Source organism: Orycteropus afer, unplaced genomic scaffold, assembly GCF_000298275.1.
Source record: "Orycteropus afer afer isolate SDZICR_OR568_19922 unplaced genomic scaffold, OryAfe1.0 scaffold00100, whole genome shotgun sequence".
NCBI classification, from domain to species: Eukaryota; Metazoa; Chordata; class Mammalia; order Tubulidentata; family Orycteropodidae; genus Orycteropus; species Orycteropus afer.
In genome coordinates, this window is record NW_006921687.1 from 7170794 (window position 1) to 7190199 (window position 19406).

Below are 19406 nucleotides of genomic sequence, written 5' to 3' on the forward strand. Positions count from 1 at the left end.
CTTCTACACGCTTGTGAGCCATTTATCTAAGATAAATTTCTCTCTCTCTCTCTCTCTCTTTCTCTCTCTATAAATATATATATATATACTTTGCTGGTTTTTGTGTTTCTCTAGAGAACCCAATCCAACACAAGAGCCTTGCAACATAAGTAGCTCATCCTTCTCCTCTGTATTGGACAGTGTTTCCAGGCTTTTCATAAAGTTTTGCAGTAATGTATCAGACAGTGTTTCTCTGCTATTCATAAGGCTTTTCCCCTGGCCACTTCCTGGAGAAGTAGGTGGCCTATTCTTTCTTCCAAGTCTGTCTCAGTCTGCAAGCTGTACTGAAACCTGTGCACCATGTGCACACCGCTGGGTTTGAAACACCAGTGGCACAGCCTCAAGCCTCACAGCCACACGTCACCACAGTAGGACAAACCAGCAGACAAGTTTGTCTCCCTTATCTGTTTGAAACCTCTCCCATCTCCCTTCACCTGGATCCCTTCCCCTGCCTCCTCGCTCTGTCCTGGTACCCCTGGCCTTTTTTTCTCCTTTTCCCCGCTTTCCTGCCTTTGCTGCTTGTGGGGTGTGGCCTGGGTTCCCTCCCCTTAACCTGGATCCCTGCCGCTGCCTTCTCGCTCTGTCTGGGTCTCCATGGCCTTTTTCTCTCTTTTCCCCCTCTTTCTCGCCTTCGCCACTTGTGGGACATGGCCTGGGTTCCCTCCCCTTACCTGGAACCCTGCCACTGCCTCCTTACTCCGTACCAGTACCCCTGGCCTTTTTCTCTCCTTTCCCCCACTTTCCCGCCTTTGCCGTGGGAAAGCACTGCACTCCAAGAAATTTGAAAATCTGGAAGAAATGGATAGATATCTAGAAACACACTACTTACCTAAATTAACACAGACTGAGGTAGAAAAGTTGAACAGACCCATAACAAAAGAAGAAATGAACAAGTCATAAAAAAAAATTACCAACAAAAGAAAGTCCTGCCCCAGACGGTTTCACCAGAGAATTCTGCCAAACTTTCAGAGAAGAACTGATACCAATCCTATTCAAACTATTCCAAAACATAGAAATGGATGGAATCCTCCCTAACTCATTTTATGAAGCAAGCATAACCTTGATTCCAAAACCAGGCAAAGACTCAAGAGGAAAACTGCAGACCAATATCCCTCATAAATTTTCATGCAAAAATCTTCCACAAAATACTAGCCAATAGACCCCTGAAAGCATATCAAAAAAGTAATTTATTATGACCAAGTGGGGTTCATATCAGGTATGCAAAGATGGTTCAACATTAGAAAAATCAACAATCAACGTCATCCACCACAAATAAAACAAAGGAAAAGAACCACATGAGCCTATCAGTTGATGCAGAAAAGGCATTTTGATAAACTCTAATACCCATTGTTGATAAAACCCTCAGCAGTATAGGAATAGAAGGTACATTCCTCAACATAATAAAGCATATGTATGCAAAACTAACAGCCAATTATTCTGAACGGAGAGAGACTGAAACCATTCCACTTGCGAACAGGAACCAGTCAAGGATGCCCCCTATTGCCACTTCTATTCAACATTGTATTGGAAGTCCTGGCCAGGGCAATAAGGCAAGAAAGGGAAATCAGAGGCATCCAAATTGGTAAGGAAGAAGTCAAACTATCCCTGTTTGCTGATGATATGATCCTATACCTAGAAAAACGAAGAGATTCAGTTGAAAATCTACTGGAGCTAATTCAGAGATTTAGCATCATGGCAGGATACAAGATCAACATCCAAAAATCAGTTGGATTCCCGTACACCAGCAAAGGGATTGCTGAAAAAAGAAAAAAGGAAATCAGTACCATTTATAAGAGCTACCAAAAGAAAAATAAAATACTTGGGAATAAATCTTACCAGGGACACATAAGCCCTGTACAAAGAAAACTACAAAACACTACTTCAGGAAACCAATGGAGATCAAAATAAATGGAAGAACATAACATGCTCGTGAATAGGAAGATTGAACATTGTGAAAATGTCCATTTTACCCAAAGCAATCTGTACCTTCAATGCATTCCCAGTCTAGATCCCATCAGTGTTCTTTAAGGATATGGAAAAACCAATCACTAACTTTATATGGAAAGGAAAGAGACCTCAGATAAACAAAGATTTATTGAAGAACAAACTAGGAGATCTCACACTCCCAGATCTTAAAACCTACTATATAGCAACAATAGTCAAAACTGCCTGGTATTGGTATGACAGACACATAGACCAATGGAATAGAATTGAGAACCCAGAAATAGATCCATCAGCCTGTGGTCAGCTGATCTTTGACAAAGGGCCATTAAATAGGGAAGAGATTGTCTGTTTGACACATGGTGCTGGCAAAACTGGATATCCGTTTGCAGAAAAATGAAACAAGATCTGTACTTCACACCATAAGCGAAAAGTAACTCCAGATGGATCAAAGAATTAAATGTGAAACCTAAAGCTATACAGTTCCTCATGGAAAAATTGGGGCAAATTTAGGGCCCTAATATATGGCATAAATAGACTATCAGACATAACCCAAAATGCACAAATAGCAGAAGAGAAATTAGATGAATGGGACCTTCTAAAAGTTAAATTTTTATGTGCTTCCAAAGACTTCTCCAAAAGAATCAAAAGAGAATCTACAGATTGGGAAAAAATAGTTGGCAATGATATATCTGACAAGGGACTTATCTCTAGAATTTATAGAAAACTGCAACACCTCAATAACAAAAAGATAAATCCAATTAAAAAATGGGTAGAAGACATCATAGAGACTTCACCAAAGAGGATATTCAGGCGGCCAACAAACGTATGAAGGAATGCTCACGATCATTAGCCATCAGAGAGATGCAAATCAAAACAACAAGGAGATACCATCTTGCCCCAGCACTAGTAGCACAATTCAACAGGACAGAAAATAACAAATGCTGGTGAGGAAGTGGAGAGATTAGGACTCTCATACACTGCTGTTGGGACTGTCAAATGATAACAACCACTGTGGAAAGCAGTTATGGTGATTCCTTAAAAAGTTGGAATTAGAAATACCATTTGACCCAGCAATCCTACTATTAGGTATATATCCTAAAGAAGTGAGAGCCATGACAAGAACAGACATATGTACATCCATGTTCATCACAGCACTATTTACAATAGTCAAAAGATGGAAACAACCTAGATGCCCATTACCTGAAGAATGGATAAGCAAATTATGGTATATACACGCAATGGAATACTATGCAACCCTAAAGAATAACATAGAATCTGCAAAACACTGTATAATGTCAATGAACTTGGAGGACATGATGCTGAATGAAATAGTCGATCACAGAAGAACAAATATTATATTAGTCCGTTATTGTAAAAAGTCAAGGAAAGGTTTATTTATATATGGAAGGAAATTTTAAAGGGGAGGGGAGGGAACACTGTTAGATAGGTAGAGACAAGTATTGATTTGGGTGAAGAGAAGGGAAATATACCAAATGTAATAAATACTTAAAAAAAAAAAAAAGATACTGCCACTAGAAGATAAAATGGGGTGGGGGGGATTCACTGCCATCGAGTCAATGCCAACTCATAGCAGCCCCAGTTGGGTTTCTGAGGCAGTAAATTTTTATGGAAGTAGATTGCCCAGTTTTCTTCTGCAGAGCATCTGGTGGGTTTGAACCACAAACCCAGTCATTAGCATTCAAATGTCTTAGGCACTGTGCTACCAGAGCTCCTTTCTGGTTCTTATAAGATAGAGAAATTAGTATTAGTTACGCCAAGGCTATCATGGTGATCAAATAATATAACATATGTGAAAACCCCCAGTGAATTGTAAAGGACCATACAAGTGTACATTACTTTCACCAGTATTAGGGTATTTTGTGCACTGATTTTTTTTCTTAAAAATTTTATGACTACCATTAATAATATTTCATATATGGATATATATCTCTAAATTACAGGAGGTAGATTTCAGTTTATAAGACAGCAGCACATGTTAGACATATCATAAATCTTTAGCTAATTAGAGTTGTATACTTAAACTGAATGTTCTGCCCACTGTTTAGAACTACACTAACTTCTAATTTTGTATTTTTCACAACAAAAATCTTGCATTTTTTTATGTATAGTAACTATTCCACAAAAAAAGTCGCATAGATAAAATGTTTAGTACTAAATCAGGCATTTTGAAACCTTTTCTAAAATTATAGATTGTTTTAGACATTCAGAAATTTATAAAAAATATTATTTAAAAAAACTTATAGGCCAATCACTTATATAAGAAATAAAGCATTGCAAATACAGTTGAATCACCCTATGTACTCATGCCTAATCCCATTCTCCGCACTTCCCCTATAGTTCAATATTACCCTAAATCTGTTAATTATTCGAAACCTAGTCTTTAAGTGTGCTTAATATATGACAGCAAGGAATATGATTTTGATACATTGGCCTGGAGCCCCTCTAAGCAGTTTGAAAGTTCTCATGTCCCAGGGTATAGCTAGAGCTGTAAAGATTCAGATCCAGTTTGAAAGCATTCTCTCGTGTTCATCTCCTCTCTGCTCCTTCAAAGTAAAAATATATTGGCTTATGACCTGAAACTGTCTCTGACAGTTACTTGTGATCATAAAAAATATAGCTGTTCAGACCATAAGACCAAGGAGCTTATGCTAATTAGAAAATACAGATTCCTAGGAAGAAGAGCCATTTATAGGAAAGCCAAGTTCAGTTAAGGCAGAGAGATGGAAGCGTTTGGCTTTTGTGCCAAATGAAGCATGCCAGAATGGCCAGCTGTTAGTATGAGCAGCTGCCGGGCAGCACCAGCAATTTGGTGGCTTTGCCTGGTCAAATGTTGGGTGGTTCAGCTGGAGACCACACACCCAGCTGTTTGCAGTGCCTTTAATCAGTCAGTAGTGGGATCAGCAAAACTCTGAAATTAAAGATTGAGAAATATAAAATTGTCAAAGCTTCCTCCAGTCACTTTCTGGGCTGTTCTCTCAAATGTTAATGAAAGATGGTGAGATTAAGAATGAACACCTGTCAAATATTTTACTGATTCTAAGTAGGATTAATATAAACCATGTAGCTTTTCAAATAAAAGTTTATCTGTTTGGAGGGATGGATATTCTAAATATTGTTCTAACATTTCTGGTGATTTAGCCCAGGAAGTTAGTACTTAAAACTATGAGAGGATAAACCAAAAAAACCAGACTCACTGCCGTTGAGTTGTTTTCCGACTCACAGCAACCCCTCCTTGGGTTTCCAAGACAGCACCTCTATGGAAGTCGGTTGCCCAGTCTTCCTTCTGAGACGTGGCTAGTGGGTTTGAACCACCAGCCTTCTGGTTAGCAGTCAAATCCCTTAGGCACTACACCACTAGAGCTCCCGATATGTTGTGTGTGTGTGTATGTGTGTGTGTGTATAGATAGATAGATAGATAGATAGATATAGATATAGATATATAGATATAGATACATAGATGAAATATTATAAAAGTATCAGTTTAAAATAAAATACTTTATTCTTGAGCAGGAATATAGTGTTCTGATTATATAAAAATTAGTAGTTTATTGATTTTTTGCTTTTAAATATGTTTCCCTCCCCCCAAAGAATACTTGTTTATTTCTAGGTAATAAGCTTTCTAATTGGAGTAAGCAGTTTTTGTTGGCATATTAAGGAGAGATCCTTAGAGTTTTTCCAGATTCACACTGGTTTTGAACACTGCTTTTAGTAGCGTTGAGCTAGAATGAGACAGCTAGACGAGGGATCCTTCCTGTCCTTCAGAAGCATCACTAAACAGGAGTCAGAGACATTTTAAGGGTTGCAGAGAAATGGAAAGAGTCTGTCACAGCAAGAGGATTAGTGCAAGGGAAGCTATGTTAGTTTTGACCTAATGATCACTGCACCTAGTAGTTTGAAATGCTGTTTCAAAGAAATGATGTCAGTGCTATTTATCTTAGAGGAAAGGCTTCTCCAGATATATCACCCCAAAATTTCTACCTTTAAAAATGTTGGCCACAGCATGAAAAATGTCATCAATATCCCTGAGCTGTAAGAGTGAAAGCTGTTATGTTGGTGAGTGTCTTGGTGTGTATGTTTTCACCATAATGAAAGCTTTAAAAAAAAAAAAAATGTTGGCCATCATAGACCTAGGTCTTGTTTTTACCTGGCACCCTCATATATATATGGTGCCATTAAACTTTAATTGGATCTTTAATCAGTTGGTGGGGTATGGGAGTATGAGAAAGAGATGGAAATACTGCTTATAAATGGTTGTTCTGAATCTAACCCAAGAATTTGAGTCACTCTTCATCAAAAATTTTCTATTAATTATTTACCTGCCTATTACTCACTGCAATTGAGTCGATTTGACTCATAGCAACCCCTCCTTGGGTTTCCGAGGTGGTATCTCTACAGAAGTACGTTGCCCAATCTTCCTTCCAAATTACCTACCTATAGACTGTATAAAAACCCATTGCCATCAAGTCTGTTTTGACCCATAGTGGCCCTATAAGGCAGAGTAGAAATGTCCCATAAGGTTTCTAAAGCTGTAAATCTCTACAGATGCAGACTGCCACATGTTTCTCTTGTGGAGACTGTAAGGCTATGTAAAAATAATACGTACCGTCTCTAGCCTCTGTAAACTTGCTTTCAGTAGCATTGATCCAAACAAGTGTATGAAGGGGATTTTTAGAGGCTAAGTATTAAATCTATGAATCTTTATATTGAAAGAGAAGAATTTAAGGTAATACTAATAGATGTATACATTGTAAATTTCTCTTCTAGCTGGAGTAGCCTTCATAGAAACCTTATGTTTTAGGTCACTAAATAAGAGATAGAGATTTACTCCTTAACCTTTAATCTGCCTTCTAAACTACTTCTTCCAGAATCACTAATAAACTGCTGTTACCTAAATCGATGTCATCATCCAGCTATCGCATTAGCAGATTATTCTCAAATCTCTGTCTTTAGTCGTCTTGGACATTCATCTCTGGTGGCTCATTGTGACCTCAGATTCAGCACATCCTAAAGCAAACTCATTTTCTCATCATGTCTCCCTCTTGTCCCTGTCAGGCCTTCTCCGTTCTTCTGTCTGTGTTTCTTATTTAATGGCATCGGCACCCTACTCAGTCAAGCTGGAAGCCAGAAAGTCATCTCTAATATAGTGGGAAACCCACTAGACATGACAGCAGAACAGTATCCTCCTAAGATTGGAGACTTTTTATTTATTTATTTACTTTGAGAATTTTTTTTCTTTAATTGTGATATGGGTGAAATTTTATAGAGCAAATTTATTTTCCACACAACAGTTCATACACATTTTGTTTCATTACGTTCATTGCAATCCCCACAGTATAACAGCTCTCTTCCCACTTCCTCTTTGTGGTTATCTTTTCCCATTGTTGTTCTTTCCTGTGTTTTCCTGCCCTCTGAGCTGTCTGCCTATTTAAATACTGCTTTTCTGATCTCTCCCATGGTTGAGTATTCTAAGGAGTAAACCTATCTGGTCTAAATGTTCACCTTTTACATCTGTCTGTTGTTGGGCTGGAAGTCTCAGGAGTGAGTTCAGTTCCAGGCCCAAAGGGTGACCAGGGGCCATAATCTAGGAGATTTGTTATCAGACCAGTGAGCTTGGTCTTTTTATATGATTTTAGGTTTTGTTCCACATTTTTATCCCACTCTAACCAGGATCTGCTATTTTGATCCTTTTCTGGGTGGTTGACAGTGGTAGCCAGGTACCATCTAGTTCTTCTGGTCTTATGGTCAGGTAGGCTAAGGTTTGCGTGGTCTACTAGTCCCTTGGACTACTTGGTTCCATATGTCTTTGATTTTCTTCATTCTTTGCTCCAGATGAGGAGAGATGAATTATTGCATCTTAGATGGCCCCTTGCAAGCTTTTAAGACCATAGTCACTATTTACCAAAGTGGGATGTAGAACAATGTTTTTGTGTAATATTTTTTGCCAGTTGAGCTTCCTGTCCCCTGTGAACATGGTTCCAAGCCTGTGTGCCCAATGATTCATTCCCTTGGGGAGTTTGGCTGTGGCTGAGAAGTTATCACTTTGTCCCATTAGCTCTATTATATAAATGGACATTCTTATAGCACAGTATGTAGAAATATCATCTGCCAAACTTATGTATGGTCATGGGTATATTCCCTTTTGCACAGCTATACCTGATCATTTAATCTGCCTGCCTATGTTGTTGTTGTTATGTGCCGTTGAGTCGGACCCGACTCATAGCGACCCCTCCTTGGGTTGCCGAGGCAGTATCACTGTGGAAGTAGATTGCCCCATCTTCCTTCCAAGGAGTGGCTGGTGGGTATGAACCGCCAGCCTTCTGGTTAGCAGTCAAGTGCCTTAGGCACTGTGCTACCAGAGCTCCTGTCTGCCTATGTATCCACCTGTAAATTAAATGTTTATTATTACTGATAATGCAGTATTGTGTTTGTAAAAGTGTTTATCTTTGTTGTGTGGACCTCTTGTGCTCAGACTCTCCATGTTTTCCTTTTTATTTTTTTTTTAACATTTTATTGTGCTTTAGGTATAAGTTTACATAGCTAGTTTTCCAGTCAAGAGTTCATACACAGATTGTTCTGTGATATGGTTTCAATGCCCAGAGTGTCAGCACGCTCTCTAATTCCTCCCTGGTTTCATTCATCTGGTTTCTTGTCCCTCCCTATTGTTTCATCTCTGGTTTTGGGCAACTGTTGCCCTTTTGATCCCATATATGGACAGTTTTTTAACCTCTTTGAACTTCAGTTTCTTCACCTGCAAAATAGAGATTAACAAAAAAACAGGAAAGTGATAGTAATTAGATGGAATAATATATTATTAAAACACTTTATATTAGCAATATTAGCATTTAATACTAGTTTCGACTCTTTGATCTTACCCAGTACATTCAGTCATTTAAGTCCTGTGGTTTCTGTGACTGCCTCTTTCTCCTTTGTTTTCAGTGTCTGCCACTCTTAATTAACTTTTAGTGCATCTCCCTTACTTCTCATTCTCACATCTCTATACCATCACTGCCACTCCATTTAGTAACTAAAAAAACACAAGAATATGCCATTTCTTTTCAAAATTCCTCCCCATCTCTCTAAGTTAATGGAACTCTGGTGGCACAGTGGTTGAAGCATTTGTCTGCTAACCAAAGGTCAATGGTTTGAACCCACCAGCCCCTCTGCAGGAAAAAGATGAGGCAGTCTTCTTCAGTAAAGATTTACAGCCTTAGAAACCCAGTGGAGCAGTTCTGCTCTGTCCTAAAGGGTCCTATGAGTGAGAATCAACTTGATAGTAGTAGGTTTTTGGTCTCCTTAGGTTGAAGTTCTAGAACATTAGGCATTAAAGATCTGACATCTGGCCCTAACTAGCCTCGTTGTCCTCTGTGAATATTGGATGAGGATATACTATAAGGAATTGAGACCTCTGGCTTTTCCAAGAAGAGTGTGACCTGAGCCTCAAGAGGCATTACAGTTTAATAAGAGTAAACTATGATAAATTGTGGTAAGTTCTATGATAGAAATTCAGTTTTACAAGTCTTGTTAGAAAGAGAAAAACTTACCCTAACTGTGTGCCTAAGAGAGGGAGGTATTCAGGAAGGATTGGACACAGAGGCAGAATTAAAGTTGAATTTCATTTCTCTGTAGGGTTTAAGAAAGCCCATGTTCTTCATCATTAACCTATACTGCTTCTCAATCTCAAGTAGTAAGTAGGGTAAAAACCAGGAGAATGATATAGAAGCATTAAAGAATGAGCTTTAACAAAGGCATGGAAAAGTACAGCACTTGTGTAAGGAACATTGACCAATAAAGGGTGATAAGAATACGGAGTTTGGTGGTGGGGGCTGGAGCTGAAGAGCACTATTAACCCCCACTGTTAGTCTCTGTTTCTCAAGTCTAAAACAAGATCCTTAGACCATGCTTGTGCCTGTGAATACTTGAATACTCTTATTGTAAATGCTGCTGTGTGTTTTTAAATACCAGTCTCTTTTATTTAGAGCCTCTTACCTGCTTTCTGGTTTCAGAGACATGGTTTCTTTCTGTTGTCATGTCTCCCTCCAGCAAACTTGCTGATTATGGTTTCATTTCCCCTCTGCTGCTTCATAATCTTTTCTTTTCCTTCTCATTTCTTACCATTCATGTGGCTGTCTTTCATCCTGTATAATCATCTGGAGTGTAGAGCCATTTTCTGAGACATTTCGCTTTCTCCCCAAAAAGGGAGATGAATTTTCATTAGTAACACACTTCAGTGGTGACAGTTTCAAACAGAAAGATAAGCATAGGCACATTCCCTACAAGTCTCTGGAATAATTCCTCAGTGTCCATTATTTTCTGAGTATCAAAATGAATTAGTCTTTTCAGTGTCCCAATGAAACTCCCTCCCAAAATTTCCAAGGCAAATGGCCTATTTATCACTCACATGGTATGGAAGACCCTGGAAAGTACTGCCTTTAGGTTGACCTAGTCACGGCCACTTCTTTCTGGTAGCCCCATTGATCTACTAGCTTTAGCAATCTGTACTCATTTGTACCCACCAACTGCCAGCCTAGCCTCAGATGGTAATACACAGAAAGGTTCCCTGCTTATTGTCCGTCAGTACCAACTTCATGTATAGTTACATCTTCCAGCATTGTATCCTAGCTCCTTAGAGTAGAATGGATCTAAAAACTGAGAAAATAGCAGATTTAATATTCAGCAAAAACTCACATCCTAAATTCTAATTATATTGATATATTTGATAAGGGTGATACTGCAATTTAGACTTCATTCACAGATGGGAAAATGGAATAAAGAAAGGACACAGAACTCCACGAGAACTCGTTTACAGCGAGCACCTCAACTACAGTACCAGTAGTTGATTGCTTAGCCATTGCTATGTTGTTGTTGTTGTTGTCATGTGCCCTCGAGTCGGACCCGACTCATAGTGACCCCTCCTTGGGTTGCTGAGGCATTACCACTACGGAAGTAGATTGCCCCATTTTCCTTCCGAGGAGTGGCTGGCTTGTTGGTTTGAACCACCAGCCTTCTGGTTAGCAGTCAAGTGCCTTAGGCACTACACTACCAGAACTCCTAGCCATTGCTATACAAAAGAATAATTTTTGTTCTTTCATAAATATTAGCTATTTAGACTTTATATAAGAATAACTCATGAATATTACATTTCTAAATGAAGCTTACTCACTTTCCATGATATAGACACTGTAATTGCCTACATTGCATTATTTGCTAGTGGGACGACTTTTTTTTTTAATAATAATATTTTACTGTGTTTTTGGTGAAAGTTTGTATAGCAAGTTAGGTTCCTGCTAGGTGGACTTTGACAATTCATTTTAAATTTCCAAATGCAGCCCAGAATAATTTCTAATACTTTGCTGTTATTTTTCTACACAGTTGCCCTTGGACCAGAAAGAAGAAAATCTGACTCAGGAGTTATGCTGCCGACACTTAGGGTCTCTCTGATCCAAGACATGAGGTATTTGTTGTGTACATGAGCAGATGGTGGTAACTTTGAAATACTGATGTGTTTCACCTAAATTAGTTAAAGATGAATGGCTATATGTATTTCATGCTTATGTGTTCTGAAGAAAACATTTTTTTATTTTTTATGGTTTTGTTTATTTCACTTTTACAGTATTTATTTTTTACATTAAATGCAAAGGGAAAGTACAGGTGAGAAGAGTTTTGAAAGCATCCCTAAATTTTACATTCTTTGTTCTGTTTTTTTAAAATACCTGCTGCCCACAGATTCAGACAAGAAAATCTACAAATAATGACAGGTTACTTGGCAGAAAAAATGCTGTCAGGTAGATTTAGCTTGAAGCAAACACAAATCTGAGAGTTACTGCTTCCAGTTACTGGTCTGATAAATCTTTATAAGGCATCAAGATATCTAAACTAGATTTATTGATGAAGAAAGAAGAGGCTTTTTTCTTACAAAAACTTGTAGATACAATACTTAGCCAATTCTTAAAACATATGAGTTTAAGTAAATATTATAACATCTATAAACTTATAACTCTCTTCTCTTATGATGTGCTTTGTTAATGTTAGTTGTGGATGTTTATATGATTTGTAAAGTATTTGTAACTAAAAGCATAGCTCTTATGAGTGGCAGCATAGTTAGTGATAACACGTCCTGGCTTTACATTTATGACTGTGTGACCTCAGATGGGGCAATCTACTTCCATAGTAATATTGCCTTGGAAACCCAAGGAGGGGTCACTATGAGTCAGGTCCGACTCGACAGCACAAAACAACAACAACAACAACAACAATAACCTCAGACAATTTTCATAAATTCTCTATACCTCAGGTTTCCCAGATCTCAAGTAGAAATAGAAACAGTACCTATCTCATAGGATTGTTCTAAGGATTAAATGAGTTAGCCCATGTAAAAAGTTCAGAGAAGTACTTGGTTTGTAGAGTCCGGTAAATGTTGGTGGTTGTTGTGGTTATATAAATCAGTTTATATATTTATGCTGTAAATGTCATTACTCCTTGGTAGATGTTATCTTTATGTGGCTTGTGATTGTTTTTGATAGTTAGCGTAAGAATAGTCATTGTAGCTGTAAGGAGAAAATTATCTTTGGCTCTCTTAACTAAAACATAGAAGCCATGTGTATTCTGCAGTGGTTTTCCAGTAGCCATCATGTTAAGGTGATGGTTTTTGAAAGTTTTGCAGCTGTTACCTCAAGAGCCAAATTTCTGATGTGACCTGATTAGGAGATGGTCATATCTCATAGGCTGACTTACTCCTTCAATTTCCTTCTCAGTTTACTTTTACATACTTAATGTTATTCTGATTTTTTGAGGGTCAGGGTTGCCTGCATAGATTTATTCACTTTTACATCATAAGAGGCATTGTATTTTACTGGTGAAGACCCCAAGCTTTGGAACTGGCCTATAAGGATTGCTTTTTCACTAGCTGAGTACTGAAAAAAAAAAAAAACTTACTGCCATTGAGTCGAATCCAACTCCTAGCGACCTCTTTTTGGGTTTCCGAGGCAGTATCTCTATGGAAGTAGATTGCCCAGTCTTCCTTCCGAGGAGTGGCTGGTGCCTTAAGCACTATGCCACCAGAGCTCCCACTAGTTCGGTAGCCTGGGGAAATTCCTTATATTCTCTGTTTTCCCACCTATAAAATGGGGATAATGCCTTAAAAAGTGCTTATCTCAAAAGTGCTTATCTCAAAAAGAATAATGAGTTAACAGAATAGGTCTGGAAATATATGTATTTATACCACTCATGCATGCATACACAATTTTGTTTATTTCTGGATCTACCTGTCTTTATCTGCGTGCATATGCGTATCTTTTAAACTATGAATTCATACTAATATCTCCCATTCTAGTTAACATTACAGAGATTATTGTAGCCTTTTCCCTCTCCATATTTATCATTTGTTCCTCCAATTATAAGAAATCTATGGCTGTCTACAATATATTTACTTATTTGTACAACTGTAGTATATACATAAGGTTGGCTCAGAATTATTATCCCATACCGCTGTAAGAAACGAGTTTAATAGTAATGTTTGTGTATAGCTCTAGTTTTCTTTGTGTTAGCCTTTTAGTATCCAACCAAAAATCTTTTTTTTTTCCCCAGAAATTTAGATTAATTCATCTTTTTCTCCATCCCCTACAGTGTGGTTATGTTATTCATTTGTGATACAAGTAGGCTCATTTACTACAGTTTATTTTCTGTTTTGGGCTCCCTCCTTACCCTGGTTGATTTTTTTTTTTTTTAGTTTTATTTAAATGCAGTAAAATTTATTCTTTATATTGTGCTATTCTTTGGAGTTTAACAAACATGCAATCACGGTACAAGACAGTTCCATCACCCCAAAAATTCCCTTATACTATACTTTTTTAGTCAGCCCCTCCCCTAGCCCTTACGTCTGACAGTCACTAATATATTTCCAAGTTTTTTCACTAAAGGGACTAGCAACAGTGACACACTGGGAGCAGTGAGCCCAGCTTGCACCCAGATATTAGTTTCTAATACAATTTTTCAATGAAAGGAGCCAAAGCTCCCTAGAGAAGTGGTTGATTGCAGGGCTGAGGCAGGGAAAATACAGGATGACCTAGAGCATCCTGTGGTTCCAGAAAGTACAGAAACTCAGAAAAGGATAGAGTCATGTCAAGAAGGTACAAGAGCCAACTTAAAAGTGTTTCCGATAGCAAAAGCTGGAACAATTTTAACAAAAAAATAATAATGCTAGCATTGAAACAACACACTTAGACAAATTAGATGGTTACGTGCATGTGTGCAGTGGGACAGCTCTTTTTTTTTTTAACAGAATTATTTCACTTAATAAACATGGAAGGAATGAAGGAGTAGAAAATCACCATTAGAACAGCATAATTATAATTGTTGTAGACTAATATGCTAAAACTAGTGTTTGAAAGTTTAAGGAGAAACCAGGATATTCGCATAGTCTCAAAGCATCTACCCCAAGAATTTATTAATTCCAAAGGGAAAATAGTAACTTTACAATGGAGAAAGTCAGCAGATACCACGTTAACCAAGTGATTAAGGTAACATTACTAGATATAAGACATGTCAACATGATGGACCCACTGATACGATACACTGAGAAGAGTATATCACTTCTAACTATTCTTGCCATAAATGCAGAATCTCAATCTACTAACCATAACAAAACATCAGAAAAATCCAAATTGAGGGATGTTCTACAAAATAATTGATCCAGCTCAGCGCTAGTGATCCTTATGCTTATGGAACTAATGTATATTAGTATTCAGACTAATAGTCTACACTTAAATTTTAACTAATAGTACAGGTATCCCCACTTTTTGAAAGTTTGCTTTATACCATTTTGCTTTTTTTTTTTTAATTTTGTGATTTGGGTGAAAGTTTACAGAGCAAATTCACTTTCCATACAGCAGCTCACATATACATTATCTCATGACATTGACTACAATTTCTCACAATGCAACGAGCCCTCCCACTTCCTCCCCATAGTTACCTCTTCCATTTGTCCTTCCCTCCCCTGCACTCCTGCCCCCCTCCCCAAGCTGTCTCCCTGTGCATACACAGCCCTTCTATTTTCCCATGGTTGATCTCTCCAAGGAGTGTATCTACCTAATGTAAATGTTCAGCTCATATGCCTGTCTTTTGTTTGGCTGGAAGCCACAGGAGTGGGCTCAATTCCAAACCTGAAGGGCAGCTAGGTGCCGTAGTCTCAGTGGTTCCATTAGGCTCTATCAGACCAGCAAAATTGGTCCTTTTTTTAAAAAAAAAAATGATTTTGAATTTTGTTCCACGTTGTTTTCCTATTCTATCCAAGATCTCCTACATAGGTTCCCCGCTGAGTGGTTAACAGTAGTAGCTGGGCATCATCTAGTTCTTCTGGTCTCATAGTCATATAGGTTGAGGATCTCATGGTGTACCAGTCACTTGAACTAATTGTTTCCATGTGTCTTTGGTTTTCTTCATTCTTCTTTGCTCTGGATGAGGAGAGACACATTGTTGCATCTAAATGGTCACTTGCAAGCTTTCAAGATCCCAGTCACTACTCACCAAAGTAGAATGTGGAACAGTGTTTTGGGTAGTATGTTATGCCAGTTGAGCTTGATGTCCCCTGCAACTATGGTCCCAAGCCCACAGGTCCGACTACCCCCTCCCTCCAGGTAGCTGGCTGTGGCCAAGAAGTGACTACAACCTTGTGCCTTACAGCTCTACCATGCCATTTCACTTAGGAAAGACCTACGTTAGTATTTGTTTTCACTAACCAAATGAAATCTGCAGAGGATTGTCACTTTTACAAACAAAAGTGGAACTAGCAATCAGCATTTGTTTTGCAGTGAATCATTAAAGAGGCAGGGCATATCCCCAAGAAGTGAGAATGGTGTTGCCAGGCTCCTTCATGAGGGACCTGCAGTCAGCATCTCAACATCAAGCCGCCATAGCTTTGAGCTGTATCTGTAAACACTGAATATTAGTGCTGTTTTGTGTTTTATGTGTTATTTGATAAAATTTAGTAGGTATTTTTTGGGATCTGGGAATGATCAAAAATTTTTCCTTTATGAAGTAATGGTAATTGCATCTTTGCTTTACACCATTTTGACTTATACAAAAGCTTTCATAAAGGACTGTTTTATTTTCTGATAGTGGGAGAAAACTGTATTCTGAATTGGTTAATAGTAAGTCAGACTCTGACTTACATAGTCTGGCACATGACTTTTGTTATGTGCCATCGAGTCGGCCCCGACTCATAGTGACCCCTCCTTGGGTTTCCGAGGCAGTATCACTACGGAAGTAGGATTGCCCAACCTTCCTTCCGAGGAGTGGCTGGTGGGTTTGAACCGCCAGCCTTCTGGTTAGCAGTCAAGTGCTTTAGCCACTATGCTACCAGAGCTCCTTAGTGCTCAGTAAATATTTGTTATGTATAGATTTGCCATGTTTTAAGCTGTGTGTATGTGAGAGAACGGGAGAGAGAGAGTTTATCTACCATTTTTGCATTTAACCTTAACTGATCACTGTCCACACTGCTGTTGAATGGCATTGGGTAGAGTTTTGAAACTTTAGAAAAATAATGATTTGCTAAGATAGTTTTTACTAATCAATTTTAAAATTTAAATAAATAATATGGATGGAGTTTGAAGACACTCTGCTAACTGAAGTGAAGAAAGTCGGACACAAAAGGATAAATATTGAATGACTTACATAAAAAGACAAATATGGAGACTAAAGTTTATTAGTGGTTACTGAGGACAGAGCAGAGGGGAGAAAGAGGGATTAACAGTGATGAAAAATCACATTGATTAAGGGCAGAATTACATAGCCAATTATAATTGCTGTCAGTAAATTATACAATTGTAAAATGTTGAATTGGCAAAGGTTGTGTGTTAGATCTATTTACAACATTGATGAAAAAGAGCACCTGCTGAGGCTTCTTACGTACATCCAAACCCATTAATGGGTTTGGATTCTTGGTTTGGAGGTTTCAGGTCATGGTTTCATGGGACATCCCAGTTGATTAACCTAATAATCATGTTAGTGCTTCTTTTCAGGGAACTCTGGTGGCATAGTGCCTAAGGCATTTGAGTGCTAACCAGAAGGCTGGTGGTTCAAACCCCCCAGCCACTCCTGTGGAGTTTGTTGTATACTGCCTAGGGTCCTAAAAGCTTGCAAGTGGCCATCCAGGGCACAGTGATTGGTCTTTCTTTTTGCCTGGAGCAACAGAGAAAGGACAGTCAGGAATAGGAGAAAGATAAGGAATGTGTAGCTGATTTCCTTCATGAACAATTGCCTCCTTTGCCATGAGACCAGAGAACTAGATGGTGCCCAGCTACCATTACTGAATATTTTGATCAGAGATTCCATAGAAGAATCCTAATAAAAGGGAGAAAATGCAGAACAAAATTTCAAATATTGTGTACTTTCTGGAGCCATGGAGGGTGGATGAACCCATGGAACTGTTGTCTTGAGATTGTTTTTAAACAATCTCTAAACCAAAAATATCCCCTGAAGTCTCCTTAAAAACAAACAACAGTTTAGCTTAACTAATAAACAAGGTGTACCTTGAGCATTATGCCCTTTTAAGAACTGTCTCTATGGGATCAAATTGACAACAGTAATCTAGAAGATGAGAATAGAACTTTTAGGGGCCAATGAGTTTATGTTAATTAGAGAGTAAAAAACTCAGAAAAGGAGGGTAAGAATGGTTGTACAACTTGAAGAATGTAATCAGTGTTACTAAATTGTGTATGTAGGAACTGTTGAATTGGTATATGTTTTTCTGTATATATTCACTACAATAAAAAAAAAATTTAAAGAAAAAAATTTTGCAGTCAGATAATTTGAACATTAAAATAAAAAATAGCAGTACTAGATTATAACCTGAATAAAACAAGATTGTGTAAATTCATGTTGCTGTAATAATAAGTAAGCATATGGAGAAAAGAAGAAGTTTATAATAGAAGTTGCTTAGATACTAACAAATAAAAAAGTACAAGGAATCATAGAACTAGAAAATTTTGCAACCATTGTGGTAATAACTGAGACAGTCATCAGTGTGACATAAAATTAGTATATAAAAGCTGGGTGAATAAGAATTAAGAGAAATAATAAACTATTGTTGTTTTAAGCTATTAAAAAATTTAAAGTAGTAGAATAAACTGGAGAAGTCATATTACTTGGTTTCTTCCTTTTGCAAATGTGGAAAATGAGGCCCAAACAGGTTATGTCTAGGACCAGATAGCCAATTAATGGCAGAAAGACATGAAAGTAGAGCCAAGGTTTCCTGGTGTTTAGTTCAGGACTCTTTCTAATTAAGCATAAGTTTTTAGGATGTACCAGGTCTGCAGAAAAAATGCTGATTATCTAGGCACAAGTAAGTTAGCATTTGTATATAGCTATATATCACCCTAAATATTATTTAGTATAACCTTGGATAGACTACATTTGTTCAAGATACTAAACTAAAAAATTGATGTTCTGTCACTTCTTACTTGAGTGATACTTCAGCTCTCAATTTTCAGACTTTGTCTTACAAAAAAGTCTGAAAAAGACCCCCTGAGTTCCCCAAAGTGATGTTTTGGCCATATGATGGATGCTTTTAATAAAACATGCTTGGTTGATTGTTTTCAAAAATTGTTTAGTAAGGCAGAAAGATGTTAATCAGAAAAAGACAAACCGATTGTCCTGTTACTTAACACCATGCATGGCTGCACGCTTTTAAGGTCTTCATGGACCATGTGCTAAGGTCTTCAGCTTTGTAAGCTCAGAAATGAAATCATTAGTAAACCAAAGTAATTAGATGCTAAAATACTGGCCCCTGCTAACCAAAAGACTTACTTCAAATACCTGTGAGAAATGAGAAAATAGTTGGGTGGGTTTGAGTCATCTGTCCACTCTGATCAAATCATTTGTGGAGAAGAATAAAGTCACAAGAAGCTGATGAAACCACCTTATTATTTTCTTAACAAGATGACTAGATCCTCTTTTTTCAGTGATGTGGATATTCTCTCACTGGAAGCTAGATTAACATAAGAGAGCTGCTTGTGGTCCTCAGAATCATTGTGGAAACCTTGTGCGTGCTGCACTAGTGAGCCTCACGCTCATGGCACTGATGCAGTCTGCTCAGGAAGGCCCTGAAAAACACTCCTGTGTTTCCTCTCTGACCTCTTTATTCTCTGCTTCCATTCTGCCTCTTTAAGATGACTTTTTGTATACTGTTGCTCTCATTCATGATATGTTTACTTCAAAGTGTAACTCTCAGTAGGCAGGCTTATTTCCCTCTTTCCAACTTCTTGGCAAGTACTTCATTGGAGTCCCTAATTGCTACCAGATAATTGATATGGATATTTTTCTTAAAAAAAATACCCAAGTAATCTAAACTTTTTTTTCTAATTGGGACAATTAAAAAAAAACTTTAGGTGATATATATATTTTTTTTT

General features: G+C 37.8%; 1 protein-coding gene across 1 annotated transcript in view; it reads left to right on the forward strand.

The window, feature by feature from the left end:
* DENND5B (DENN domain containing 5B) overlaps positions 1–19406 on the forward strand; it is a 355051-nt gene that overhangs the window by 269281 nt on the left and 66364 nt on the right. Inside the window, exon 13 of the mRNA XM_042781291.1 lies at positions 11374–11455. Coding sequence (XP_042637225.1) covers positions 11374–11455 — 82 coding nt within the window. The remainder of the gene's footprint in view (positions 1–11373; positions 11456–19406) is intronic.